Here is a 27,537-nt window from a genome sequence, read left to right on the forward strand (position 1 = left end):
TGACAAGGGCATGTAGTGATAGGAAAAGGGGGAATGGCTTTAAACTGGAAGAGAGTAGGTTTAGATTGGGTTTAAGGACAAAATTCTTCCCTGTGAGGGTGGTGACACTGTAGCACAGCTTGCCCAGAGAAGCTGTGTTTGCCCCATCCCTGGAAGTGTTCAGGACCAGGCTGGACATGGCTTGGAGCAGCCTTGTCCAGTTGAAGGTGTTCCTGTCCCTGGCAGGGGGTTGGAACAAGGTGATTTTTAAGGTCCCTTCCAACCCAGACCTTTCCATGCACCTTTTCCAGTGTGTATCACACAGGTTTTTGTTTTGTTTTGTTTTTTGCCAGTATTGGAAAACAGAATGCTTTTAGCTGCAGAAAATGTAGGTTTCTTGGAGGATATATTGCTAGAATCACTTTATTTAAAAATTGCATAAACACATATTGCCATGTTGCCACAGTTTAAATGGGTGGAATAATACTGAAACACCTGTGTGAAGATACTTAAAATAAATTTAAGTCAAAACCTTAAATTGACCAAATTAAAAGCACCTGATGTTTTCATTACAGATGCTTCCTTGACCAGACCTCTTCACCATCAAGCTTCTGCATGTCCTCACTCTCATGGAAATCCTCCTCCCCAGCCACAGCCTCCACCTCAAGTGGATTATGTTATCCCTCATCCAGTGCATCCCTTTCATCCTTCAATCTCCTCTCATGCATCTTCTCATCCTGTTCCACCTCCACCACCAACTCATCCCTTAGCCAATGCAGCTGCTCCAATACCACAGCATCTCCCTGCAACACACCAGCCTATATCCCATCACATCCCTGCAACAGCACCTCCAGCACAGAGGCTACATCCTCATGAAGTGATCCAGAGGATGGAGGTCCAGAGAAGAAGAATGATGCAACACCCAACGTATGTCACAAATGTACTCAGAACAATATCTAAACATATAATTCATTTCTCTCAGGTTTGTAAAATGTTGCATGTGACTCTCAAACTGTTAATGCATGGTTAGGAACTGTTAGTGTTAAACCATGGTAAGAAGTGTCTACAAATCATCACAGTCACGTGAGCATTAGGACTGATCCTGCTCTGTTACATCTCTCAGTAGTGTCTCCAGGTAAGGCATGAATGGGGCATGGAAGATAAGGGGAGCTTGTTTCTCTTGCCCTTTACTCATCCTCTGCATAATAAGCAGAAATTCTTTTCAAGCTGGACAGCCTGGAGGGTGCATCATAAACTCTGGTCAAATGTTCCTTGACAGCATGTTTTGCCTTGTTGATGCAGTTAAGATTCTTTTTATGTAACTAATACTTTCAAATAAAATGAATAAATTATCATAAGGGACCATTTACCGGGTTTAATTCCGATTAGACACACGTATTTACTGTGCCTTTTGCTTTAGAAGAGGAGACTGAGAATGTGATCGATGTTGAAATGCAGCTTTGGTGATACTAAGACATGCTACTGTTGTTGCTTAACTAGATTGTTGATACTAGTATCAATGGATAGCAGGTCAGTAGTAGCTTTGTATTCACAGAGTGGCTGAACTTGTTTTAATTCTGGAGGTAATGTGTTTAAATATCTAAGAGAATTCCAAGAATGAGCTCTCTAGTTGTTGCTCCTAACTTTGTTATACAAATTTGACTCATAACTAACTTAAAACTCATTTAGAAGTTAATGCTTAAAGAGAATTCTGCTTTAACTGCAACTTTTGAGGTAGTTTCCAGGTTATTTATATAAATATCTATAGGCAGTTATGTGCCAGAAACGGCACATAAGAGAAGCCAGTGGCTGTGAGACAGCAGGACACCATTTTAAGGAAAAATAATAGTGCTAACTGTCTTATCAGATCTGGAAGTTTTCCAGTTGTTTGGGGATTGGAGTTGTGAATATTGGCATTTCTTAGCTTAGTGAATTTCCTTTCTATGTATAGAAATTGTAGGCAAATGTTGATAGGTTCTTCCTTGACATTCTCTCTGAAGTCACCAGTCTCGGGTCAGACAGTGCCAGTTTGCTCAGTGACATTTCTCCTCTTATAGTTTGGCTTGTAACTGTATAGAATTGTTCTGTTCTTGGTCTTTTTTTCCCTTCTCTAATTCTCATTCAAATTATGTGCAAAATCAATCTTGAAGGTATCTTGGCCCAGCCTCCTATAAATCAGATTATACTGACAGCCAGAAAGTGGTGTATATTGCTCTGTTACCGAATACAGACTTGAAGCTGCCAGCAGACTTGCAGTTCCTTCAGTTCTGTGTCCTGGAATCTTGAAGTGTTCTTAACATGTTGTTTCATCCTTCATTTCTACACATAACCTAAGGGATAATACCTTGTATGCTTCCTGTCCAACAATATAGGACCTTTTCAGGATTGCAGGTAGAGATTGGTTAGTCTCCTCACTGTTGTGTCTCAAATGTGAGTGCAACAGCTGTAACTTCCTTAGGGTTGTGGAATTGTCCATAAAATGTGCAGAAGGCACAGTGTATCAAGGTGCACTGCATTTGTATATGGGCTTTCTGTTTAATTTTTATCTAATTACCCACCCATAAGATTGTGGGATGGACAGCCTAGGAGTTTCACATTTATAAATTATTTCTGTAATTTAAAGATGTTTCTTTTAGATTAAGACTCAGTTTAGGGAAAATGAACCTGCATGATGATCAAGTTTCATGAAACTATTGAAGTTGTTTTCCTCGCTCTTTCCTCGCTCTTTCCTCGCTCTTTCCTCGCTCTTTCCTCGCTCTTTCCTCGCTCTTTCCTCGCTCTTTCCTCGCTCTTTCCTCGCTCTTTCCTCGCTCTTTCCTCGCTCTTTCCTCGCTCTTTCCTCGCTCTTTCCTCGCTCTTTCCTCGCTCTTTCCTCGCTCTTTCCTCGCTCTTTCCTCGCTCTTTCCTCGCTCTTTCCTCGCTCTTTCCTCGCTCTTTCCTCGCTCTTTCCTCGCTCTTTCCTCGCTCTTTCCTCGCTCTTTCCTCGCTCTTTCCTCGCTCTTTCCTTTTTTTTCCAATGTGTTCTTCCAGTTTTTTTCCCCATAGTTACTTGATTAGAATAGTTTGCTGTTAAGTACATTTTTGCCTCTCTAGACATGGAAATTTACAAAATGTCTGGTCTACTTCATCAGGTAGTTTAAGGTGGTACTGAACCTGGAGAATGTATACTGCTTTTGGTAAAAGCCAAGTTTTTAGGTTGAATAATAAACCATCCTTTCTGCATTGAAAGCAATGGAAAGAAAAATCCTAATCAATTGCTTTCTGTGGTAAAGTAGGTAAAGTGGGAAGTGGTAAAGTAACAGAAATCAGCCAGCAAGGTTTTTTTCAAATCCATAGTTGTTTTGTAGCAGCTGGCATGGAGAAAAACTCTGTTCTCTTATTACCTGAGCTGTGATGCAAACATGTTTCAAGGAAAATGTCCTCTGATTAGTGTATTAAGTTTCCCCTAATTACTTTTGCTGGTATCGTTTTACTAGAAATAATCTGCTGCAGAGCTGTGAATGGCACCAAATCTGAACATGACTGTCATGTGGTCCTCACTTTCCTACCTGCTCGCTGAGGTTGGGATTAAACACTTTGTCAGGCTCTCTAGTCGTGTCTGCCAAGTGAAGGGCAGATCACTGTAGCTGGAGCTGGCTTTGATACGAAATCTGTGTTAAAATTAGTTTGTAACTTATATCTAAAGTGGAAATTAAAATACTGTAGGGGGAGTTTCTTATTTTAAAGGCACTGTAGTAGCTCAGTCTGTAACATTTTGGTTATGGGTGTTGGTTTCTTCATACTAAAAAGTATGTGAAATTAATGGTGGCTGTTCTTTGTTGTTTAGACGCGCTCATGAGCGGCCTCCTCCACATCCTCACAGAATGCATCCCAATTATGGTCATGGGCATCACATCCATGTGCCTCAGACTATGTCTTCCCATCCTCGACAGGCTCCAGAGAGATCTGCCTGGTGAGTAATCAGACACTGTTTGAGCTCTTGGGGCTCAGGACAGGAGACCATAATGTGCTGATCACAGTGCTGATAATGCTGGCTGTGGTTTTAAAAGGTGCTGTATGTACCTGTAGTTTAAAGTTTGTAGGTGTTGATATGACTTTGAAATACTGCTTTGAGTACTCAATATCTTAAATATATTTCTAGTGTTTTTTAAGGTTTGGAGTTACAGGCTAGTATATTCTCTCCCCTCTTTATCCGAACTTATTTACAATTGCATCAGGCCCACTTATGAAGCATGCACTTAAGTTCAACAATATATTTATTATTTAAAAAAATACTCTTGGCCATTAGTGAAGAGGTGCATGAATGTCAACTGCAGCTCCCACAGCACGTGCTGCAGAGAAGACTCCACGTGGATAATATTACTGGGCACAATAAATGTGGAGTTGTCTCTATTTTTTTCATACTAAATCTTCACAGCTTTTTTAAAAAGAACTTTTAGTTATAGGAGGATTCTTTAGCAAAGATCAAATATGGTTAAAAAAAATTCTTGCATAAAACTGTTGTAGCTGTATTGTGTTGTAGGCTTTCCAAAGCAGTGGGATTGTACATAGGAGGCAAGCTGTTCCTTTACTGTAATGCCACTTTCATTCATGTGACAGGGAACTAGGAATTGAAGCTGGTGTGACTGCAGCCACTTACCCTCCAGGGCCCTTGCATCCTCACTTGGCCCACTACCATGCACCTCCTCGACTGCATCACTTGCAAATAGGGGCTCTTCCTCTAATGGTAAGGAGATAGCTTATGGAAAATTATGATCATTGGTCACTATGATTTTGTTTGTCAGGAAAATGGGATGTGTCTACATTGCTGCAAAAGTGCTTCAACTGAATAAGAAAATATTTCACTGTGTCTGTCTGTGTGTTACTCCCAGCGAGGGAGCTTGAGCAGGCCCATTGTGTAGTGAGAGAACAGTATAGGGACATCTACATTTCTAACTTCAGCTCTTGTAAAATGAAACATACTTGAATTAAATTGTCACTTGCATTGCAATGCATTGACCCTCTGCATCTGATTTTTAAAGTTCAGATTATTCTTTATTGAGTTTTGGATTATTAAAGGTACCAACTTTCTACCCAGTGCATGAGAATGATTCTTTCTTTTTAAGGTGTGTGTACACACAATTAGAATTCCAGATAGAGATTTGATTGTCTTCAAATAATATGTTATTCATCAACCTAATTCTATGTGATAAAGTATATGATTTTGTAGCATGAAGTGTTACAACCTGCAGGAAGTGTGAGGGTAAGATAGTCCCCTGTTAAACATCATTTTTTTTAATCTGCAGTAGAAAAAACCAAAACAAACCAGCATATCTTTACTCTTGTTACAAAGTATTGTTTTTGAAAGAATGCCTACAGATTTAGTTAAATTTTTTTTTAATTTTGTTTAATGAAAATTCACAGAGAAACAGATTTAGTTTAGCTGAGTATATTTAGTGTTTCTGTGTGGTCAAGCAATAATGTTTAATCCTCTTAAAGCCAGTTAATCTAATCAAAATTGTGATATTATCTGTAAATGAATGCTAAAATTATAATTTAAAAAAACCCTGCAAGTCTCATCCTTTCAAAATTTCTCTGTTAGTAGCCTGAATTGACATCTGGGGCTTGAACTGTAAATTTACAACCAAACTGTAGTAACTGTCTCCAGTCTGGTCTTGCATTGCGTGTTCCTCACTCTTTAACTACCAGATATGATAATCCTTGAATACCTCCCTGATATGAGAGTTGGTTGTTCTTGGATGCTGCTTTCATATTTAGCACAGACTTTCTAAAGCAGTCTGTAGAATTTGATATTTTAGTGTAGCTAATGAGATTCTTCTTGCATAACTGTCTCCTGTGCGTCATCTCTTCAAATTAAGTTTTTCTGCATTCTTCAGTTAGGTGTCTGCTTTTTCAAGTGGGTGAAAGATGGCTTTACTCTCTCACGTTGATTTCATGTGTTGTACTGTAACAGATAACATCAGCTGCTTTAGATTCCCTCCTAATAGTTCAGGGAACTGTAGTTGTGTTAGGAGGCAACAAGTTAAACCTGTGCCTCTTTTAGCTCGTTTTCTGTCAGGGCTAATAAGTCATCTGTGGGATTTACTTCAATTGTCACAATGAAGTTTCTAGAAACTTAGGAGTTGTGATGAGCCTCATATTTCAGTGTGATGAGAAACTTCTAATTGTATTTTAATTGGGGTATTCCTGCAGCTAAAATGTAAAATGCATAAGCAAATAGTTGGCACCCCACTCTTTTTCATCTTTTTAGCAGTAGAAGAGAAGAAAACTATGATAGAGAATGTTCAGAAGTATTTCCTGAATGTGTGATAAAATATTTTAGGGATTTCTGCTCTTCTGCTTGGTAACTACAGTTTCTAACTGGTAAAAGTGGCAGATGATATAAGGGTCTTTAAGTCTACAGAAATTTGTGCAAGTGTTTATGTAGGGATATTTGATCCTTATAACAGTAATTAATGAGTGGCCGAGTGAAACTGAAGTTGTTTGTGTTTTGAGGCTTTGCACACACTGCACCAACAGCATTTTTTGTCATGAACAGACTGCTCTAAGCAGCATTTCCTCGAGTGTTTGGGATGTGGTTTGAACCCCGCTGTGATCAGATTGAGCGTTGTGGCTTTGAAGTTGTGTAGAGTCTTTGACTAATTTTAAGTGTATTCACACACTAGAAGAATATGAAGGCAGGTTAGAGCACTGCTAGAAGTTATATATACAATGAGTTCAAAGCATTACAAATGCCTTTTGATGACTCTACCCCTGCTATGGCAATAATGAAAGTCACAGGTTTTGTTCGCTTGTGTGTGAGAGTACAGCAGATCTGTCAGCAAAACTTATTTTGAATAGAGAGCAAGTAGTCAGTGAAGTTTTTCATCTAACAAACTTGACTGGATTTTAAACATAAGTGTTGTTTTAGGCAACAGATTATTTGTACCTGCCACCTGTTTTTTTCTTTGTAACTTTAGGAGGAGGGGTGGGAGAGGAGAGGCTGAACTGTGATTAGAGTCCCTCTGCAAAGTCGTTAATGTTCTAAGAAATGCTTCCTTCTTTACGTACAGAGGGTACTAAGTAGAAGTTTCATGAGTCATATTCTTTGATGCAGATATCATAAACTGTTCTCTTTTTTTTTGAGAGGGGTTGTCTTTTAAAGTAACTGATGCAGTCACTCAGCTAAGAATTTCATTAATATTGAATCTGCTTTCTGAAATGGCTTGCAGCACAATTGGCAGTGTGCCTTTTCTTTGTGGAGTACTGAAACCCCTTCAAACTACCACCAGACTATAAAGGACATAATGGATTATTTGGGCTTCAATGACATTAGTACTCTATCAGTTTCTGATTTTAATTAGATGTAGATGACCAAATCTTCATCTACTCAGTGCTGGAATGCAGACTGCAGTTTTAATCCTCAGGGAGACAAAATGATAAAAATATGTGGGGGAAGGTATTCAGCAGCTTTGACAGTCTAAATAGAGGGTTGGGGGGAAAAAATCTCCTTTTCTACTAGTTTGGAAGAGATTTTTACCTGTTTAAGTGGTGTTTTAGGAGAAGTCCTAGATAAAAAGCAGTTAGGAAGAGAGCTTTCTTGATATCTATGTATCCAAGGGTCAGGCTGCTTCCCTTCTTGATTTAATATAATTACTTTGTGACCATGGCTTAGACTTTGTGTTCGCTACTGTTTTAAGGCCATGAGTGTGCTGAGGAAAGAGCTGTTGAATGAAATCCATTCTGGACAAATACCCATTCTGCTAACTGATCATTTTAAGGAAGACTCAAATGAAGATCAGTGCATGGCATAACTAATGAAACATTAGACAAGAAGGATGCAGGACACAAAGGCTTTTTATCTGTTCCTCTGTTCTTCTCTGATACCAGTGTTTGTTGTTAGATGCCACTTCTATTTCTGTTTACTGTGGCTTCCTTTGGCTGCTCTTTTGCCACTGTTAATGAAAGGCTTTTTGACTTGGGGTTCTGGCACTGTTTACCACATCAGGGTGGGCAGGATGGCAATTTCTGTAATTCATTGTGGCGTACGGTGTTCAGACTCTTGACTCTAGCTTCTTCTGCCCTTTTGAGTAGTGTCCTGTTGAATGTGAATTTCAGGGTAATGGTGGGGGAATTATTTGGACTTTGTAGTTTGCTAGGTATGGTGTAATAAATATCTCTAGAGTGGATGCAAGCCTTGAGAAGATTCCTTAATTTATCTGTGAGCCTGCAGCTTCTCAGTCTGAGTGAGATCTTTGGATCATATTTTAAAAGAACCAAAACCCCAAACAAACAAAACACCCCCCAAAGCAACAAACAAAACACCCCCCAAAACAACAAAAGCCCCAAACAAACCCCAAACAAACCTAAAGTTTCTTATGGTACCTTAATCTCTCTCAGGTGTTTCACATCCAGCTTTCAATATGCTGTGCCCCCTTTTTCTTCTATTGCAGAGCCTTACTGTTTTGTTCCTTTACCTGTGGATCGATTCAGTGTGTTTGAGGCTGTCTTTACACTTAGTTGTGAAAATCAGTAGGGATTTGGAGGTGTAGGCCAGTAGGTCCCAGCACATTATGGCGGTTGTGTGCTGGTCAGAATAATACTGCTCAGAGTGTAGTCATGCAGGTATTGCAGCTCTAAGGGATGCAACTGTTCTGTACCCCAAAAGCCAACAAGTTTCTGTAAAATACCTGAATAGTTAAGGCTGTAATTTGATATAGTGATAGTAGTTCAAGATGAACTTCAGGTTTGAAATAGCCTTGATTAGCTGCATCAAAAAGAATTGCATTCTTAAGAAAATGGAATTTTGTCCTATAGCTGCTTCTTTTTTTCTTACTATAAACATGAATTACTATTCTTTATTTTTTTGTAGAATACAGGCTATTGAAGAGCACTCATTTCATGTTCTCCTCAGACACAGGTACCACTGGGTTTTATCTATGCAGCAGATAGTACTTGTTACTTTACCCACTGCTTTTGTATGAAGACTGCAGCTTTTCCTTGTTTGAATTTGGCTTATTAAGACATTAATTGATGAGCTTTACTACTTTTTTGTGTATTGATGGTAGCTGAGCAGTTAGTTATCTGAAAAGGCTTACACTGGGGATTTGTTCTAATACATATGATGATCGTTCTTAATATGAACCATGAAGGCTGGGTGGACAAGATAAGTAGTACCATACAGGGCAGGAATCTCTCCACTGAACTCTGGCAACTGAAAAGCTGAAAGATCCTGCAAAGACAGAGGGTATTTAAAGGACAGAAGTAGCAAGGAAGAAAGTCTTCTCTGCGGGTTAGATGTTTCAAACTGTTGAGAATGTTTGTGTTGTAAATGGTTCAGACTTAGCCTTGAATTGTTTTAGTTGCTGCAGATTTTTGTGGTCATGGGAAGTGTCAATAGAAAGTGCAAAACAAGAAACAAATCATACTTCTGCAATTCTTGGCAAAGTTGTGCTGGAATTTGCACGTCCAGAATATATTGCTTTAAAGTATATATTTTATTTGTCTGTATCCAAAAGAATATATACAAACACTTAGTGCAGACTGGCATTACCTTTAACTGCTTACATTCTTCATTAGCTTTAACCTTTTCCTTTTTTCTTATACGAAAGCTTAGTGAAAACAAACTTTCATTTATGTGTGAAGCTCTTTCAAGAGAGCTGAAATCTTTTTGCATTTGAAACTTTGAAACTGTCAAAGGGATTTTAGTAAGACTGTTCTTAGTTGGGTATTATTGGTAGTTCTCTCTTGCAAATATATTCTCCATCTTGTAGTCGCAAATGTACTTAGTTAAAATCCTGCTGTGTTAGCAGACTGCTTATTCTGCAGGTGTAAAAGAACTGTTTTGATTTTTTTCTTAGAGACATTTTTTCAGAGTACCATTTTACCTGGCCAGAAATGTAAGCTGTGCTCTGAGGGTGTTTTATAAAAGAGCCTGTATATAATGTATGTTCAGGTAATTTAGCAGAGGTGTTATGCCATCCCCATCAGGATAATATGAAGGCCCATTTATTAGCATGAAAACACATTGTCCCACACAACATTTGTTGTCTTGAGTTCAGTAGTTAATAGTGATAGGTACTCTGGACAATTTTGGTTTTGTACGGTTAAAATTAAATTTAGTAGGTTTCTTAGTCTCCAATAGCAGAATTCTTCCAAATAGAAGATCTATCCAGGTGCATATCACTGCAGTTGATAAACTGACTGTTGAGGCAATTGGAACTGTAATTACGGAATTACAGCAATACATCTGTGATTTTGCACCTCTTGTAATGATGTAATATCTGCACTATCAGATGCATTGTTTTCCAAAAGACTGATTTCCAGTTCTGGTCAATAAAGGACCAGGCACTGAATATCACTTCTGAGACTTAGGCTAGTTTTTGTCAGGAGTTTCCTTCCTCTGAGTGGTGGCCATCAATTCACAATGTTGTAATAGACAATAAAATTTTCCAAATTATGCCAGACAGGTCTATGCCTAGTAAAAACCTGGCACAGTTAAGGATGTTCATAATGTGAGTGAGTGACCTAGTTCCTTAAGTGCATTTTCGGTAATTGAAAGTTGAAGTAGAATTACACATTTAAATGCAGAATGAATCATAAATCAGTGATTATCTGGGACAGATTTCTTACAAATCAGCATATTTTTAGTCTCCTCCCCCAAAATTCCTTAGTTGCAGCCCACGGTTTATGTTGTCAGACAGTAAGACCTATGATATCAGCAAATATTACTTAGATGAAGTGTTTTGATATGCACATTAATATGCATCTTTGGTTTCTGTTACTCTGGTTTGTTAAAATTCAAGACCAGTGTTCTGGCTGTGTTTGTGGAGGATTTTGGCACTACATCATCGTTTGACAAGCACCATGTAAACCGCTTTAAAATAATCAGATTCTGCCTTTCTTTTCTGGAAAAAAAATATTTAGGGCAGAGAAATCTTTTCTATCCCTGTCAGCTTTTAGTTACAAGACTGGATTTGAAAATTGTAGAAAGGTAGCTAGCATATTGGTCTTTTATTTGATGTGGGTAGCTTTGTCTAGGTCTGCTTTTCCTCAGTGCATTCATTGAGTTTTACACCTTCATATGTGTTAAACTTGGAAGTGTTGGATGGAAAGAAGAGAAGCGGCATGTGAATACTTGACATCATGAATAGTATCTGGGATATCTGATCTGTGGACAGCCTCATGAGATGAATTTTGAGCTGTCATATACAGCAGCAGAGGCATTATCAGCTGATAGCATTCAGGTATTTCCAAATGAATTGCTGCTTACGGTCTTCTCAGTGTGCTGTGGGATTGAGTGAACTGAATCTGCTGATCATTTTGGGTTTATTTCACCCGTTCATTAAAAATTGCTACTGGTATATTTCTGACAAAAAATCAATACCATTATTCACTCATCTTGCTGGGGTAAAAAAGGAATGCAGCAGCCCTGCTGTGGAGGTGGTCCCTGCTATATTAACTATCCTTCAGCTTTGCGGTATGGAAAGTGCTGGTGCATGAAGGGCCTGTGGGATGTAGCACTGAACACTGGTCTTTTGTTCACTGCTTATATCTCTTACTGTGCCAGAAGGTTAGTAGATGCTTGAATGTAGTGTTAACTGTGACTTTAGATGCGAGTTTTGAGTGCTAATTTTTATCTGCCTCTGAATTTGAAGTGTGTCTGAAGATGTTCAGTTGTTTGAGTCAGATAAGAATATTGGCTGCTTTTTCCAGACTGAGTTTTTTAGGCTTGTTTCTCCTGTGGTACCAAAAGCTTACATTTGAGAATCTATAGCGAGTCCTCTTTGTAACTTTGTATGTAGCTGTTAGGTGTTCTGTTTACAAAAATAGGTAGATACTTATGGTGGTTTATATAATGTAGGTTGAGATTTTGGGGCTTGGGAATTGTAATGCAGATGCGGAGAGATTACAGGAGAGATCTAGTCTCACTTCTGTTTTACTTCTGGTTATGTTTAGATGTGTCAGAGTGGTGTTTGTCTTGTGCTGTCAGTTGGAATCATATGCTCAGGTTGAGGAGTATAAATAATAAGTGATTCAATGAAAGCAAAAGGAACTTAAATTTTTCAAAGTGAACAGTAAAGTACTGAAACTGTTCTGAATAGGTTTAACTTAACATCTGCTGTTTGAATAGGTACCAGACATGGCGGGCTACCCTCACATCCGTTACATTTCATCGGGATTGGATGGAACATCATTCAGAGGCCCTTTCAGGGGCAATTTTGAGGTTTGTAATAGAATAAAACTAGATATATGTCAAAATGTGTAATGAGGGGATATGGGGAGGGTGTATGATAGAGCTAGTTCTGTGTATAGATAGAAAAGAATCATAAAGAAAATACCCTTTACTTACAGAATGCCCTCACCATTGTGGACTGGGACAAAAGCATATTGAAAAGTTGGTCAGGAAAAGGTGCCCTGGACAATGCAGGTTAGGTGGCAATTAACTGACAGTACCTCTTGCTGTGCATACCACCCATCAGTAGGACAGAGTAGTCATAGAACATTCTGGTAGAAGGTAGTGGTGTCTCTGAGTAACTGTGCCAGGATCCTCCAAGAGAGGCTGAAACTTGGCCATGGGAACAGTGCTGTCCTGTTGTATAGTGCAGGAATTGAAATTGAGTGAAGGAAAAAACCCAGGAGAACATAAAAGGTATCAGATGCAGAGAGTTAATGACCCTGTCCACTGAAAACCTCTTCAGTGACATCTCATGTTTGTAATAAACTCATTGCTGGAGAAAAATAAATCAGTCATTGTATTTCAACTTAAGCAACTATTTTTGTTTTTCTTCAAAGCCTTAATGACTGTTAGAAAGCAAACATTTACATAGCATATTTTAATTGTCTTTTCCTCATTAGACACAGAAGATACAGAAGTATGTGTGAACATACTGATAGCCATTCCTAGCTGACAAACACTCATTTTTTGGTAGTATAATAGTATTTCCCTGGAACTAAAAATACCAGACAGTGTTGTGTGGGTTTTTCTACAGAAGCCCATCACTTTTCCCACACAACATACTCTTTTTGGCTTTGCCTATATTTGAGTAAGTCAGGAAATAAGTTTGTCATTCTAAAAATGAAAATGGGTTAGAATAAAATTAATACTTCCTCAAGGTAGTTGAAATAATAGTTTTTACACTGTTTATTCCTTCATGATTTTTAGGAGCTGATTCACTTGGAGGAACGACTAGGCAATGTTAATCGTGGAGCAACACAGGGAACTATAGAAAGATGCACGTATCCACATAAATACAAAAAGGTGAGGATTTGTCAAATTGTGGCCTGCCTGTAATATTTCTTTGAACATAGAATAATGTTTATGGTTAGCTTAAATCTGCAGAAATGTCAGTGTCAAAGAGGGCATGTTTTCTGTGTCTTGAAATTTCAAGGATTGTAAACAAAGCTTACAATGCCACTTGTTTCACAAGGAAAATTTAAAATTAGTTCCTTAGATAAAGGGCTATGTGATGAACAAAAGTGGTGTGATATGATTAACTTGTCCCGTAGTTATGAGTAGCCTTGTGAGTAGTGAAATACCTGCTGGTAATAGCAAAATTGTCAACAGACTTCAGTGATAACTCATAAACTAAGGCTTTACATTGGCAGTAAACAGTTCACAGTGTTTACCTGCTTGGTATATATCAATTTAACCTTTACTTTGAACACATGGGGATGGCTGGAGTACTAGGAGGTTTTGAATCTGGTACACAGTTTTGACAACTGAGGTCGTCTCTCAATTGGAGTTCAGTCTATGATCATACACAATCCCATCAACATGACACTGTTATTTCATACTTGATAAACAGTGACAAGACACTAGGTTGATTTTTTTTTTTTTGCATGAATGGAATTAAGATGTTTAGACATAGACAATAAGTAAAAGGACTGGTTGCAGCACTCTGAAATTAATAGTCAAGTGGACTTCTGTAATAAACAACAGTTAAATCTGAAATGTCCTGGGTTTTGCTCTAAGTGCTAGTTTTTGATTCATTTTGATTCAAATGCATTTGAATAAATATTAGAAAATGTTTTCAAAGAAATATGTGATGAATATGTATAAAAAACAGATTTTACTCAGTTTGTCAATAATGTCATCTCTACTAATAAGGTAACAACTGATTGGTTCTCACAGAGGAAACTGCACTGCAAACAAGATGGGGAGGAAGGAACAGAAGAAGACACAGAGGAAAAGTGCACCATCTGTTTGTCTATACTGGAGGAAGGTGAAGATGTCAGGTAAATAACACTGACTATCAGAATATAACGGTAATGTTCTGGCTTTGATACTAGAATCTGGTGCACTGCTTTACAGCACTGCCTGGGTTAACAGTTGCAATTAACTACTGTCATTGAACTAATACAATAAAACAAGTTGCAGTTGAAAATGCACGTTTTTCAGTCTGTATTGTCTGTAGGTAGAATGTAGGTTATTTTATTACAGTCTCCCATAGTTTGACTGCTTGTGTTATAATATGAGCCGAAGCTGATGCCCTGAATTAATCAGCACTGTTAGTTCAGTTTTTCTGGAGTAATGCTACTTAAACTCCAGCAGGTTTAAATCAGTCTAATACAGCAGAAGCCAGTTGGTGCTTGACTTCATTGCCTATATCCATTTCTTTTTGGAACTAGACAGAATGTAGGTTCAACTGGAAAAGGCTATGATAAAGCTGTGGGAAAACAGAAAGAACAGACCTCAGTAGCAAAGCCCACACCCATTTTTTCCAATGGGTTTGTTGATATGGAAATTACTAACTAATGTTTTTCTGTTCTGATGACAGGCGCCTTCCATGTATGCACCTTTTCCACCAAGTATGTGTAGATCAGTGGTTGATTACTAACAAGAAGTGCCCCATTTGCAGAGTGGACATTGAGGCTCAGCTGCCTAGTGAAAGTTGACACTGCTTTCCAGAACTCTTGTCCTCCCTCTCGCTCCCTCTCATCCTTCCTGGTACTGCAGTCAACCAAAGATGGCATGACTTACCTGCGCAGATTTGGAAGCATTGAACCCAGAGTGCTGGCTCTGCTATATGGTACAACTAATGCTAGACCTACAGTGTATGTAGAAGACAGTTGAGTTTCAGTGTATTTATAATTTTTTTTTTAGGTTTTACATTTTTTTCTTTAAATTCATTACTGTATTTTTGCATGGTTCCTTGTATTGCATTTGTTTGCACATATTATGGGCTTTGTGACCCCAAACTTGCAGGCGAGATTAGCTGCTTTAGTAAGTAGAATTGTGTGGTCTCTTTTTTGGTTTGTTTTACGTAGTATCAAGCTTTGAAAGTATGATTTCACTCATTACTAACCTCAAATTCCTTAATTTAATCGATCATATATATTTTAGTTTAAATGTATAAAGATCATCTAGAAAAGGATAATATTATGTATTGAGACATTCCTTAATTAGGAAAAAATGGCTGCTGTATATTTACAAGATCAGTTATGAGTCAAATAACATCCTTAATACTGGGAACAGAATATGAACTATATTCAGTTTGACTGATACATATAGCATACTCACCACCAGAGTTTTTGTCTGATCAGATTCTTGTGTTTGTTTTTAAAATTTCAGCACAATGCAGATATATTTGAATGTCAATATTAAACATTTAGACTGCTGTTCAGATTGTATTTATCATTTTCTTCTATGTCTAGAAATTTGAATCCCTAACTTAAATATATGCTGCTGTGAAACAGCTCTTAGTGAACACTAAATGTTGGTTTCAGTTAGCTGGATTGTAGATACTTGCAGATTGAAAGAATTATTAGGGACATGGAAAAAGAGCTTAGAATCTGTTTGGTCTTCTGCTAACTTAAGTTGAAGTATCTGCGCACATTGAGGGTTGGTTTGGTTTTTTTGGTTTTTTTTGGTTGTTTTTTTTTGGTTGTGTTTTTTTTGTTTATTTGTTTGTTTGGGTTTTGTTGGTTTGTGGTTTTCTTAATATAAAACCATTCAATAAGGAATTAAAGCTGCAGGGTTTTTGTTTGGGTTTATATACATGAATTCATAGATTTTCTAAGGATTCCAGGCTTGTCTTGGGACTTTTCTTAGATTTAAAGTTAATAAAGTTAGCTAAATCCACTTGTCTCTTGTTTTTATTTTTCATTAGTAAGTTGAAAGCCTGTAAATTTCTGTAGAAACTGAGACACAAATTATGTGGTTACCTAGTTTTTGCCTTGATCATAGATTCCCTCTTTATAAATTACCAACAGTCCATCACTGATTGAAATATTTTCTATAGTTAAGATTTGCTGCATAGTATAGTATATAGAATTAAGTTATAACATACTAACATTTTGCCTTTGAAGGAGGTTTTAATCTATATCAGGATTCAAGTTGCTCATCAACATTCTTTCACGTATAATAGATTATAGTTTATTTAAATGTGCTCAACATTGCAAAATGCAAATGTGCAAAAACATTGAGACAGTATTACTGTCACTTTGGAAAAGATGTTCCTTGGGGATCATATATGAACATGTCGATTAGCTTGCATTAAGCCACCTGCTTTGTAAGTGGATTGAATAATAAATACCTTCAGTTTCTCTTGTCTTTGTCTTTCATGATCAGATTATGTGTAAAACGGTTTACAGTAAACCTAAAAGATAAACTGTTATGTTTACACTAAAAAAAATCCATTTATAAATATTACCTTACCTAATTTGTTGCCTGTTTCTGGTTAAAGCTGCTTACCTTTTATTTTATTTTTTTTACCTGTTAGTAGTAGCATTTGTGAGTACAGTCTATTGCTGGCAACAAACTTAACACCTCTGGCACTGAGGCTTTAAACAGGGAGAAATTTTATTCCAGCATGTGTGATAAATGGACCTTTTTGAGCTTAATTGCATTGCTGAAACTGAACTTCACTTTGTGCTTGTACAATGGGGGATAGGGGAGAGAGGCAACATATGATTGGACTGCTTCAAAACCTGACTTGGGTTTATGCTAAAGCTTCTTGAACAGTTTGGCTGTAGGAAACTGAAAGTGACTGCGAAGTTCAAGCTGCATTGCTAGAAATCAATAAAAGTAACTGGAAGGACTGAACAAACACTTTGTGTTTTCCAGTGACTGTTAAAGGGAAGTTAATTGACCACTAATGCTTGAAGACTGATGATACTCACTTCTAAAAGTTTCCAAGAAGGTACTTGAGAGATACGGGACAAAAAACCCAGGGCCTCTGAAGTAACTGAGACCCTGGGTCTGCGATATAATCTATTTTGGCTTCCTTACAGGACAAAGAAGCACAGGTTTGGGTTGTTTTGTTTTGTTGGTTTTTGGTTTTTTTTTTTTTTTTTTTTTTTTTTAGGAAATATTTTATGGGTCTGATTTGAGTGCCTGGTACTAGAGGTATCTTAGTGATCCATGAATTGATTTGTTATATAATAGCTACTGATACTGTCTTGCTTTTAAATGTATGCATAACATTGTAATGTGATGCTGAACACGTAGGTATTTGTCAGGAATCACAGTGTTCTGATCTTAATGCTATTGCAGGGGCTAAAAAGCTGCAACTTACTTCTGTTCCAGAAGGTTGTGACTTAACCATAGTTTAAGGGAAGGAGAAGGAATAGGCTTTTCATTTTGAACATTTCCACCACTTACTGTGCTTTATATGCTTAGATGCATTGCCTTAAGTTTTCTGCAGCATCTTTGAAGATAAGATTCTCAACAGTATGCATCAAATTACTTTTCATATAAAATTCCATTGTCAAAAGAAATCCTTTTGTATGCAATTAATAAAATGTTAGACTGGTATCATTCAAAATTTGCTTTCGTTGCAATTTTTTTCCCTTTCCCTTGTTTTGCTCTTGAAATCTTGATCCGTAAACATTTTCGTTTACACGTATTGATTACTACAGGTACTGCCTAAGAAAACACTATCTTATTGAACAATCAGTATTTAGCTGAAGTTAATTATCCTGCTGAACGGAATCGTCTGGAACCTTGGAATTCAGGGCCAATTGTGAGAGACTGGAGGATTTTAAGTAGACTTTTCTGTCAGGCAGCTACGGTAGCGTCTCGGGACTCGTTATTAAACCTCCTTCGGCCTCTTCGCCTGCCTCCCCGCAGCTGGGAGCGCCCTTAATTCCCCCCCTGTCGTGGCGGGGCGATCCCGCGGCAGCGGGCGCGGTGCCGGCGGATTTTGGGGTTAAACTCTGCCGTCCGTGGGCTCGGGCTCGGCCCCGCCCTGAGGGAGGCGCTGCGCCCCCCGCGCCGGCCGCGGCCACCGGAAGCGGCTCGAGCCGTTTCCTGCCGGGGCGGGGCCTGTGGCGACGGGCCAATCGGACGCGTGCATTGTACGAAGTTGTCCAATAGTAGAGCAGGACAGGGTTTAAAGGGAGCCGCGGCAGCGTGAGGGAGCGGCCGCCGGTTTGGTTCGCGAACGAAGCGGTTGTGTGCGGAGCGGCGGGCAGCAGCTCTCCTCGCATCCGTGCCATGGCGCTGCCGGTGACGCGCCGCGCCCCTGTGAGTACCGCCACAGGCAGCGGGCGGGCCGGGGGTGGGGGCGAGAGAGGGGGCGCCGACGGCCGAGGGGTCCCGCCGCTCTTCGCCCTCAGGCGGCGCGGGGTCCGCGGGGTGGTGGGGGGCCGGCTCTCAGACCGGACGGGCCCCCCGTACTTGGGCGGGTGAGGCGGCGGCCGGGCCGAGCTGTGGCCCAGCGGTGGGAGGGGGCCCCGTTAAGGGCAGCGCGTGCGCTGCTCCGGCCTCGGCCTGGCCTTGGCCGCCGCGCCTCCCCCACTGAACGCGGGGGGGATGTGGGAGTGGGAAAACTAAAGCTGCTTTAGGGGGAGGTGTAGGAAGGGACTCCGGGAGGCTCTCTTCTGTGGTGATTGTCTAATGGTTTGAGCTGAACTCCACGAAGAACCTGAAGCCTGGGGTTTTCATTGCTGTGCATAACAAAGAATATTAATTTTTGCGTGTGTAGCATAGCTTTTTGATTTTATGTGGCATATATGTAACAAGGAATTTGCTTTATGCAGCCTCTAGGGGGCGCTGCTACAGTTACAAAGTGTGTGAGTATAATAGAGTTAAATAGCAGGTGAGCACTCTGACCTTAAAAGTTATAAAGTATGAGGTAGGATGCATTGCTTAATTTTACAACACCCTTCAGAGAGTACAGGGCTCTGAATCTAGAGGAGACCTCTTCATCTGAACATATGTGACTGGCTAGGAAAGAAAAGCTGGTTGAGTAATGCGTAGCAGGCACAGAGGTACACAGGTACAGTGGTGGTAAGTGTATAATGGAGTCAGGCATTGGAAAGTTGTTGGTCTCTGACTCTTAAGCTTTTGCAATTTTATCATTTTAGATCACTAGAGGGATGGAGAATGCTGTGTCTGACCTTAAAAGTAAAGCGAAACCTCATGTGACTGGCAAAAGGGCTGTTTTAGAAGAAATAGGAAATAAAGTTGCAACAAGAGGAACGCACATATCTAAGGTAAAGGAACATTTGAAATCTATATAGAGGGAGAAGTTAGATTGCTAGCTCTCTACTAATAACAATTGTTTTTACTACAGAAAACAGAATGCCCCAAAGCATCCATAAAGCCTGTGAAAGTACCTAGCAAGATGACAAATGGAATTGTACTGCCTAAAGCTCCACCTGCTGTGAATCAAGCAAACAAAGAAACTGATGTTCCAAAGGTAGGAAGTGATGATACTGTTCTGATTTTTAATTTGCTTTGCGGCTTAGAGCTTAGAGTTTATCTGTGGCTGGATCTCATTCCTCTGCTGAAAAAGCAAAGCCTCTGTACTGAGGTTTTGGTTTAATGCAGGTTGTACTTAAAGGCTGACGTTCAAGTGACAGAACAAGCTGTTGAAGTGCTGGATGAAGTTTCTGCTTTAGCTGGCAATTACTAGAAGATGTTGGGATTCTATGTTTGCAGTATCTCAACGAAAACTTGCTGCACTGGAGCCCAAGCTTGGTCTCAACTTCCGTCCAAAGAAGTTGTATTAGTGACTGGTGAAACATGGAAACAAAGGGACATTGAAATGTAAACAGTAGATACATAAGATGCATTAACAGATAGGATCTATTCCTTAGGTTCTGTCTCCTGTCCCTATGGATGTATCAATGCAAGAGGAGGATTTGTGCCAAGCCTTCTCTGATGTGTTGCTCAACAACGTAGAAGACATTGATGCTGAGGACTGGGAGAACCCCCAGCTGTGCAGTGACTACGTAAAAGACATCTACCTGTACCTGAGGGAGCTCGAGGTAGGATGCCCCACGGCCGCCCCGGTGTCTCAGGGGTTACCTGGCTGCTCACACCGCTCTCCCCACAGCTGCAGCAATCGGTCCGGCCGCACTACCTGGACGGGAGGACGATCAATGGGCGCATGCGCGCAATTCTGGTGGACTGGCTTGTCCAGGTGCACTCGAGATTCCACCTTCTGCAGGAGACACTCTACATGTGTGTGGCGATCATGGATCGCTTCTTACAGGTGAGAGATTCTTCAAGTCATGCTCAGTAATTATTCAATTACTATGTTTGTAAAGGAGTTCAGGATTTCTTTAGAAATCTAACAGTCTACAAAATCTGCTCTGTGTGTAAGAGCTGTTACAGTGCAGCATCTTAACTGAGGCTGCTGCCTTACGTCATTTGTAAGAATGAGCACTGTCATGCTGGTATATAAACTGATAATCTGTTTACCTAGAGTTAGGCATTTTAAATTTCTGTGTTGCAGAGTCATGCAATACCTCGCAAGAAGCTTCAGCTGGTGGGCGTAACAGCGCTGCTTGTAGCTTCAAAATATGAAGAGATACTGTCTCCTGATGTAGCAGACTTGGTTTACATTACCGACAATGCCTACACCGGTAATGAAATTAGAGAAATGGAGATGATTATTCTTAAAGAATTAAATTTTGATCTGGGACGACCTCTTCCAATTCACTTCTTAAGAAGAGCATCAAAAGCTGGGGAGGTGGGTACTTGTCCTCATTATCTAGCACTTTCCTTTATTGGTAAAGTCTGTCGGGATTGCTTCTGGCATTTTTATCATATGATCTTACCTCCTCCTGCTTAAATGCTGGATGAAGAAATGCTCAGCTCTGAAACTCCACCGTGTGGAGTAACACGACAATGTCACTGTGGTAGCCAGTAGTATTTCACATTCGTATCTACTGCGGCCTGTGTTCAGCCTTAGTGGCAGTAATTTTACTGTTCAGCTAAGAACCCTTGCTTTTAATCTTTTTAATCCTGGTGATTAGGGTACTTATTAGTAAAACACTCTCAGTGCTGCAGTTCTTTGTAATTTCTGCTTGCAAATACTGTGATAATTAAGAATCAAAAGATAAGCTTTCTCTTTGACACAACCCTTTCTTTCTCCACCTCAGTAGTTACATTCAAGTGAACTGTCCACTCTTTGAGGTGGGCTTCGATTGCCTCAGCAGACCACTGAATAACTCAAATAAGTAATTTTACATCTCTCCTCCTTTAGTTTGCATTACAGAAGGAGGACTTGTATCCCCAGTTGGGCACAGCAGTACCTGATACTGCAGTTTTCTGTTAAAATCCCTCACTTGACTTTGTGTCCAAATTCCAAAGGGCTGCTAGTCTAGACTGATGTGGTCACTGGTCTTGATTTTGAGAGGAATGTCTGTTAGAAAGGATGGTCCCTAAACTGTAGTAAAGATTTTGCTATTTTTGTTTTGTTCTTGAACACAATAAGCAATTCTGAGTGATTGTGCTGAAGTGAAGTGAAATTTTGTGGATTAACAAGCTCTCAACCTGCTAGGCTGATGCTAAGCAACACACTCTAGCAAAATACCTGATGGAGCTGACACTGATAGACTATGACATGGTTCACCATCGTCCTTCAGAGATCGCAGCTGCTGCATTGTGCCTGTCTCAGAAGATTCTGGGACATAACAAGTGGGTGAGTATTTTAATCAAACTTGTTGTTAGGAGTTTTTTCTTCAGTCAATGGAATTGAACCAATAAAAAAGTACTTGAGAAAATTGTGTTTAGGTTGGTAACAATGCTGGTGCTGGAATGACAGTTGGACAGCCTGATGCATAGTGGCACATAGAAAAAGGAATGTGCTAGTAAAAACTGACAATCCTTTTCTATGTGAAGTGTGGTACAAAAGGATTTTTCTGTTAGAATTGAGTTACAGAAGGCTACGCTGTAAGTAAAAGTAGATTTTCATAATTCTTGAAGTACACATAGCATAATGAAGTTGTGGACCGTGAGTAGTGAGTCGTAATTCAGCTGGTAGTTGTTTTTTTATTCTCTGTTCAGTCCAGAATCATGGTCCCTGATGTGTCCAGACTTCTCCACATCAGGTTACTCTGGATCTGTCATCTGAACTGACAGCTACAGCTTCCAGCACTTGAGTCTTAGCCATGATGCTTAGGGTGTTTGCTGCCTGAAGTGATTGTGCCTTCAGCAGCAATTCCCCCATCACAAATCTCAAGTTTGTTACTGTTCTGCTGCAGGGTACAAAGCAGCAGTACTACACTGGCTATGCAGAAGACAGCCTTGTGATGACCATGAAACATATGGCCAAGAATGTGGTCAAAGTAAATGAGAAGTTAACGAAATACATTGTAAGTATAACTACTTAAATCCTCTCTATAATGTTTTAAAAACAGCTTTGCTGCATATTGTGGCTCCTTAGGTAAAGACTCCCTATGTTATCTCAAAGCATATGCTCTTCTGACAAGCCTGTGAGAGGCTGTTGCATTAATGTTAACATCAAAACCTTTTAGACAAGTTGTGCTCTTGTTACTTTGCAAACTGGTTCACTGCCAGCCTTGTTTGTTTGCTTGTTTTCCAAGCAGGCAAGCTAACTGACCCAAAATCATCTGCCTGAGCATAAATACTGTATGTATAAAACTTCTGTATCTCTGTTCTCTATTCTGCAGGCTATCAAGAATAAGTATGCAAGCAGCAAACTACTGACCATCAGCACCATCCCTCAGCTGAACAGTGAGATCATCAGGGATCTGGCTGCATCACTCCTGTGAAGCCCTGGGCAGCAGGGCCTGCTGGGGTGTGCACTTTGTCTGTCTACTGCTTTTGTACATAGCATTCCAGCCTCCCGCAGACAGTTCCGACTCACGCAGAAGGTGACATTTTAAATTTGCTTTGTAACACAGCTTTCTATCTAAAAATAAAACTCCTTTCTTTTAAATATTGTGAGTGTGACTCTTTAAGGTACAACCTATGTATTTGCAATCTAATGTCCAAGCAGGACATTTGACTAAATAGGCGACTGTTACAACTTGCAGTTAAATGGGCTTGATTATTCTCTGTGGTTGCTTCCAAAGAGAATCTCCAAGCTTTAGATATTGCACTGTATTTATGAATTTATTTTCACTCTTAACATAAAGAACAGGCAGACAGTGCATCTTTTCTGTTGTACCTTAAAGAACACTAAATATGTACTTTATTTCAGTGCCTTATTCCAAGAAAGTGTACTGGAATTATTTTTTTTTTGTAGGTTGTTGCCTTCAAGCTTGGGGGAAGTAGGCTAGCTTTAATGGGTATTAACCTTGTGAATCTTTGTGTTTCTCTGTGTGCTTAAAGGGAGCTAAGGTAGAAAAACTAGAAGTCTCCTGTAATGCTAACAACGATGCAGGGAATACAGGTGTGGAACTGTGGGGAGGAGACCTTCTGAAAGCAGCTCAGCTCTTGAAACCTTCTCCACTTCCTGAAAAGAACCCCCTTAGTTTTTTCATTACCTGTTCACTTGCCCACATCTTCTCTTCCTTCCCCCCCCCTTCTCCAATAAACCTCTGTACCTGGGATTACAGAGTCAAACCCACCATAAGGCAGTTCTTCTTTGCCCCTGCCTTGACATTTTGCTTGCTTTTGTCTTTGTTTCTGATCTGTCAGTATCTGTATGCTCAGGGAATATAAGCCTGTAATTAATGCACCTTTTCCACCTCAATACCTCATGTAGGTCTTTTTGTTAAATTAATCCTGTATGAGTAATGTGTACAGACCTTTTGGGTAGTCTCCAGGTTATACTGAACTCATTACCTCCCTTCCACGCTGAGCTATTCTATGACTGTTCCAGCAGCTCCTCTTACCAAGCGTGCTGGCTCTGATGTAAAAGGCAAGAACCTCATGCTACAGAACTGACCTAGACCTCAGTGCTCCTGTGTGGGAAGGATGTTGAACTTACTGAGTTTTATCTCCTCAAGCAGGAGATTCTTCTCTCCCCTGTGATAAGTAAACCTAGCACTTGCTGCAAATGATCTTCTGAAAAATGTGCTTCATTCCTTGTGTGGATATAATTCCTCCCTTGGAGTGAGGTCCTCATTCCTGTCTCCCAGAAACAGCTTCTACAGAAGATGGTTTGTGTACCTAAGTTAGACTTAGGCAACGGTTTAGGAGGGAGGGATTCAAGATTTTTAGCTGTATCTTCAAGCTTATGCAGCTTTTTATACCAACATCTGCAGGGCTTTTTAACTGTTCTTAACAGGAGAGAACAGCACTGCAGCTGGGCATAGGGAAAATAATTGGGAGTGAAGAAAGGGGCTTTTTCTTTAGAAGTCAGTGCAGTAAAATCCTGAAGACATTGTATATGTGAGAACAAACTGCACAGAGAACAAACCTGTTGCTCTTCCTGTGTTTTATTTTACGGAGGTTCAAAAGGCAAAGCAGGAATTCTCAGAACAGCAGGGCAAGCACCAGCCACTCTGCTGGGGGAGGCAATCAGACTTGGGCAGTAACACCTGTGCTTTTGCTATTTAAAAGGAGAAGGAGTAGTGCATATCTGTAAGTACCTGGCATAAAAATTCTAGCAGTACTACATAAGAACAGTGGACTACTACATTATACATTTTTACATGTTTCTATCATAACCAGTTTTTATATACAGTATATAACTATTTCTGTAAATGTACAGCTCTGCATAAAGACACTTCCTATAACAGGTAGAGTATTAAACATAAATCCAACATGGGCCAGCCATATTATAATATAAATCTTGAAGAAGGCAACGTTGTTTAGCATACAGTACTATGTGGTTCTCTGTTTTAAATTCTTACAGTGCCTGTTGGAGTCCCCAAACACACCTGCAAACACAAACCAGTTCCATTACATCTCTGTACAGAATTACTTAAATAGACCATCACAGTAGTTTTTTAGATGGTAATATCCCAAATGAGCCTCTATCTTTTTGACAGGTAGCAGCATACTTATTAACATGTTCCCCAGAATGATCTGCATTAGATGAAATGTGCATTTAACATTATCTTCAGTAGATAATTTAAAAGATTACTGATATTCAGCTGAAGGCACTTATTAAATACACCCCTTTCGAAGTTCCTGGTCCCAGACTGTAAAGCACCTGTTTCAGGAAGATGGTAGGTTTGAGCATTCTTCACTTACCAGGTGTTTAAACCAGGTTTTAAATATAATAAATAATTGGTCAGTTCGTTTGCTGTATGGTGCTGAGAAAAAGATCAAAGTCTGTACTGTGGGTAACTCTTCCTGCTCATACACAATTTACTGGTGAAAATACTGCTGAGAACAGCAGATCTTGGAAGAACAATGTCCTGAAGGCAAGGGAAAACATCTTCAACCACTGGTACCTCTACATCAATCATTCTCTGACAGTCTTTTAAATCTTGGTGACGTAATTGTTGGGAAATAGACCTTGTTTCCCTCGTAGTCTTCCCGTCCACCAGCCAGAAGGATCTGCAACAAGGACAGCAAGGGTAAGGAGTGAGCTCTGGGCAGCTTTTCTGTGTAATTGGTGCAACCTGTGGCAAAGCTGTGCCACTCAGTGAGAGCTTTCTTGGGAAGGAAGGAAGGGATAGGATGTGGAGTGTTCATCTTTTGGCCACATCATTTTGCCTTGAGGAGGGTGCTTTGGAGACCCAGAGTTGGAATTGGTTAACTACTTTTTGCTTCTTGTGCTACAGCTGTGGTTTAGGCTAATTTTCCTCTAGAGGCAGTGACCAAATTACTGTCTCGCTAAATGTACAGCTCTGCAGTACCCAGTGACACAGGTCCTTGGTCTGTCTCTGACATGCTCTTGAGTGAAGAGGTTGGACTGGGGTGGAGGCTTCTGTGCCCCCTGAGCCATCATGGAAATTTGCAAGCCTAACAAGAGAAGAGGAACTGGGGTGGCTTGGGAAGTCCTGTCCTAACTCCTTATGACAATGTACCTTCAAGACCCGCGCTGAAATTCCAGCCCCTGTGTGTGTCCATACCTTCCTTGATGATGTCAATGACATCGTTGGCGTTGAAGCTGAGCTCGTCGGTGTCCTGCGCGTCGTAGGCGTAGAGCGCCCGGCACTGCGGCACCTGCGGCTTGGGCTTGGGCTGCGGCTTGGGCCTTCCTCCGGCCGGCGGCGGGCGGCTCGACGTCTGCCTGCGGACACTGACCAACAGCAAGGGCTCGTGGGGGGCTTTGGGGCTTGTGACTCACACCTGAGCTTTAGCAAACCCCTCTGTCTTAATGAATTCATTTTGAAGAACATCACAGAACAAGGGAAAAAGGATTTTCTTGAATGTCACAACACTTAAAAATAGCAGTGTGCGACTTCCCTGTGAAAGGGACAGAGTTGCCATTTCTTTCCTAGGGAAATGGATGAGTAAGGACTTCCCAGCAGTTCAAATGAAGACATTTAGTGCCCAGGCTGAAATGTGCACATGCGGTTCATGCATATCTTGGTATCTGCACAGCTTAGGCTGTGTCTCTCCCCTTGCCCCAATGTCAACAGGGATTTAGTTTTTAGTATCAAAACCAAATTTCCAGCTCCCAGGCTTGCTACTTTACCATTCTTGTGACTAAGCTGCAACAGAGACTTGCATATCTTTTAAGTTGCCTCAGATTCCAGGGCCATCTATGGACTTGTTCTGTTATAGCCAACTCTGAAGCAGCAGGGGAGATGCTGCACAAACTGTTACAGCTGTGACCACTCCAAAGATTAGGAAGGGGAAAGAGGGAAGAAATGCATTTTGCCAGCTCATCAGCTAATAAAGGCTGGAAGAGAGAACAGGTATTAGACTCAGTATGTCAGTTTAAATTTAATAATATATGTGCTGAATGACAAAAACTGTAATGATGTGGAGGAGAATGAATTGTGATCATGTAATGTAATGCCATGGTAACATTACACAGCTTTTGCAGAACAGGGTTACAGTTACTTACACAAAGTCCTAGGCTTAATTTTGTCAATAAACCTGTCTAATTCTAACTTTGTAGTGAACTGCACCAGAAAGTAAGATCTGAAGTATGGGTTATAATAGCACTTCAGTTCTCAATGTATCTATGAGAGGAGAGATTTTCTCCCATTCTTCAGCATCTACTGCCTTTGCTCGGGGTAGGAGATGTTGTGAAACCTAGACCTACATACGGAAACTAAAGAATTCAGCACAAGTCTTGGAAAACAGCTCAGCTTTTGTGCAGCCATGGTAGAACTAGGGTACCTTAAATGAGATGTTTTGCTGCTGCAAGGGAGCCTGGTGATTTTCATCTTGGTCTTGTACTGGATTGTTAGTACCACTGTATCCTTCTTGGCAACTTTGCTAAAAATGAACTTAATTCTAATCCTTAAAAATTATATCTAGTTATATATGGCTATAGTTTGGAAATACTAAATTCACACCTCTTC

General features: G+C 40.1%; 3 protein-coding genes across 10 annotated transcripts in view; 2 read left to right on the top strand and 1 right to left on the bottom strand.

Moving 5' to 3' along the window:
- Positions 1-17,726, top strand: part of RNF111 (ring finger protein 111) — a 44,880-nt gene extending 27,154 nt beyond the window's left edge. For 2 of the 5 annotated variants that reach the window (XM_069025411.1, XM_069025409.1), the window contains exons 8-14: positions 555-906; positions 3,806-3,931; positions 4,579-4,705; positions 12,092-12,184; positions 13,124-13,219; positions 14,069-14,196; positions 14,739-17,726. In XM_069025411.1, the coding sequence (XP_068881512.1) occupies positions 555-906; positions 3,806-3,931; positions 4,579-4,705; positions 12,092-12,184; positions 13,124-13,219; positions 14,069-14,196; positions 14,739-14,856 (1,040 nt within the window). In that variant the 3' untranslated portion in view covers positions 14,857-17,726. The remainder of the gene's footprint in view (positions 1-554; positions 907-3,805; positions 3,932-4,578; positions 4,706-12,091; positions 12,185-13,123; positions 13,220-14,068; positions 14,197-14,738) is intronic. The other 3 variants (XR_011154091.1, XM_069025412.1, XM_069025410.1) reach the window with 3 other exon arrangements.
- A 580-nt stretch (positions 17,727-18,306) lies between these two features.
- CCNB2 (cyclin B2) lies at positions 18,307-24,165 on the top strand. The gene is made up of 9 exons (XM_069026087.1): positions 18,307-18,427; positions 19,270-19,398; positions 19,479-19,604; positions 20,005-20,175; positions 20,244-20,402; positions 20,646-20,882; positions 21,696-21,836; positions 22,399-22,509; positions 22,828-24,165. The coding sequence occupies exons 1-9, from the start codon at positions 18,398-18,400 to the stop codon at positions 22,927-22,929; spliced, it is 1,206 nt and encodes a 401-aa protein (XP_068882188.1). The 5' UTR covers positions 18,307-18,397; the 3' UTR covers positions 22,930-24,165.
- Positions 24,166-24,525: 360 nt separating this feature from the next.
- MYO1E (myosin IE) overlaps positions 24,526-27,537 on the bottom strand; it is a 78,919-nt gene continuing 75,907 nt past the window's right edge. For all 4 annotated transcript variants that reach the window (XM_069026085.1, XM_069026084.1, XM_069026083.1 and 1 more), the window contains 2 exons: positions 26,131-26,300; positions 24,526-25,612 (listed from right to left, as the gene is read on the bottom strand). In XM_069026085.1, the coding sequence (XP_068882186.1) occupies positions 25,536-25,612; positions 26,131-26,300 (247 nt within the window). In that variant the 3' untranslated portion in view covers positions 24,526-25,535. The remainder of the gene's footprint in view (positions 25,613-26,130; positions 26,301-27,537) is intronic.

Source organism: Aphelocoma coerulescens, chromosome 10, assembly GCF_041296385.1.
Source record: "Aphelocoma coerulescens isolate FSJ_1873_10779 chromosome 10, UR_Acoe_1.0, whole genome shotgun sequence".
Lineage (NCBI taxonomy): Eukaryota > Metazoa > Chordata > Aves > Passeriformes > Corvidae > Aphelocoma > Aphelocoma coerulescens.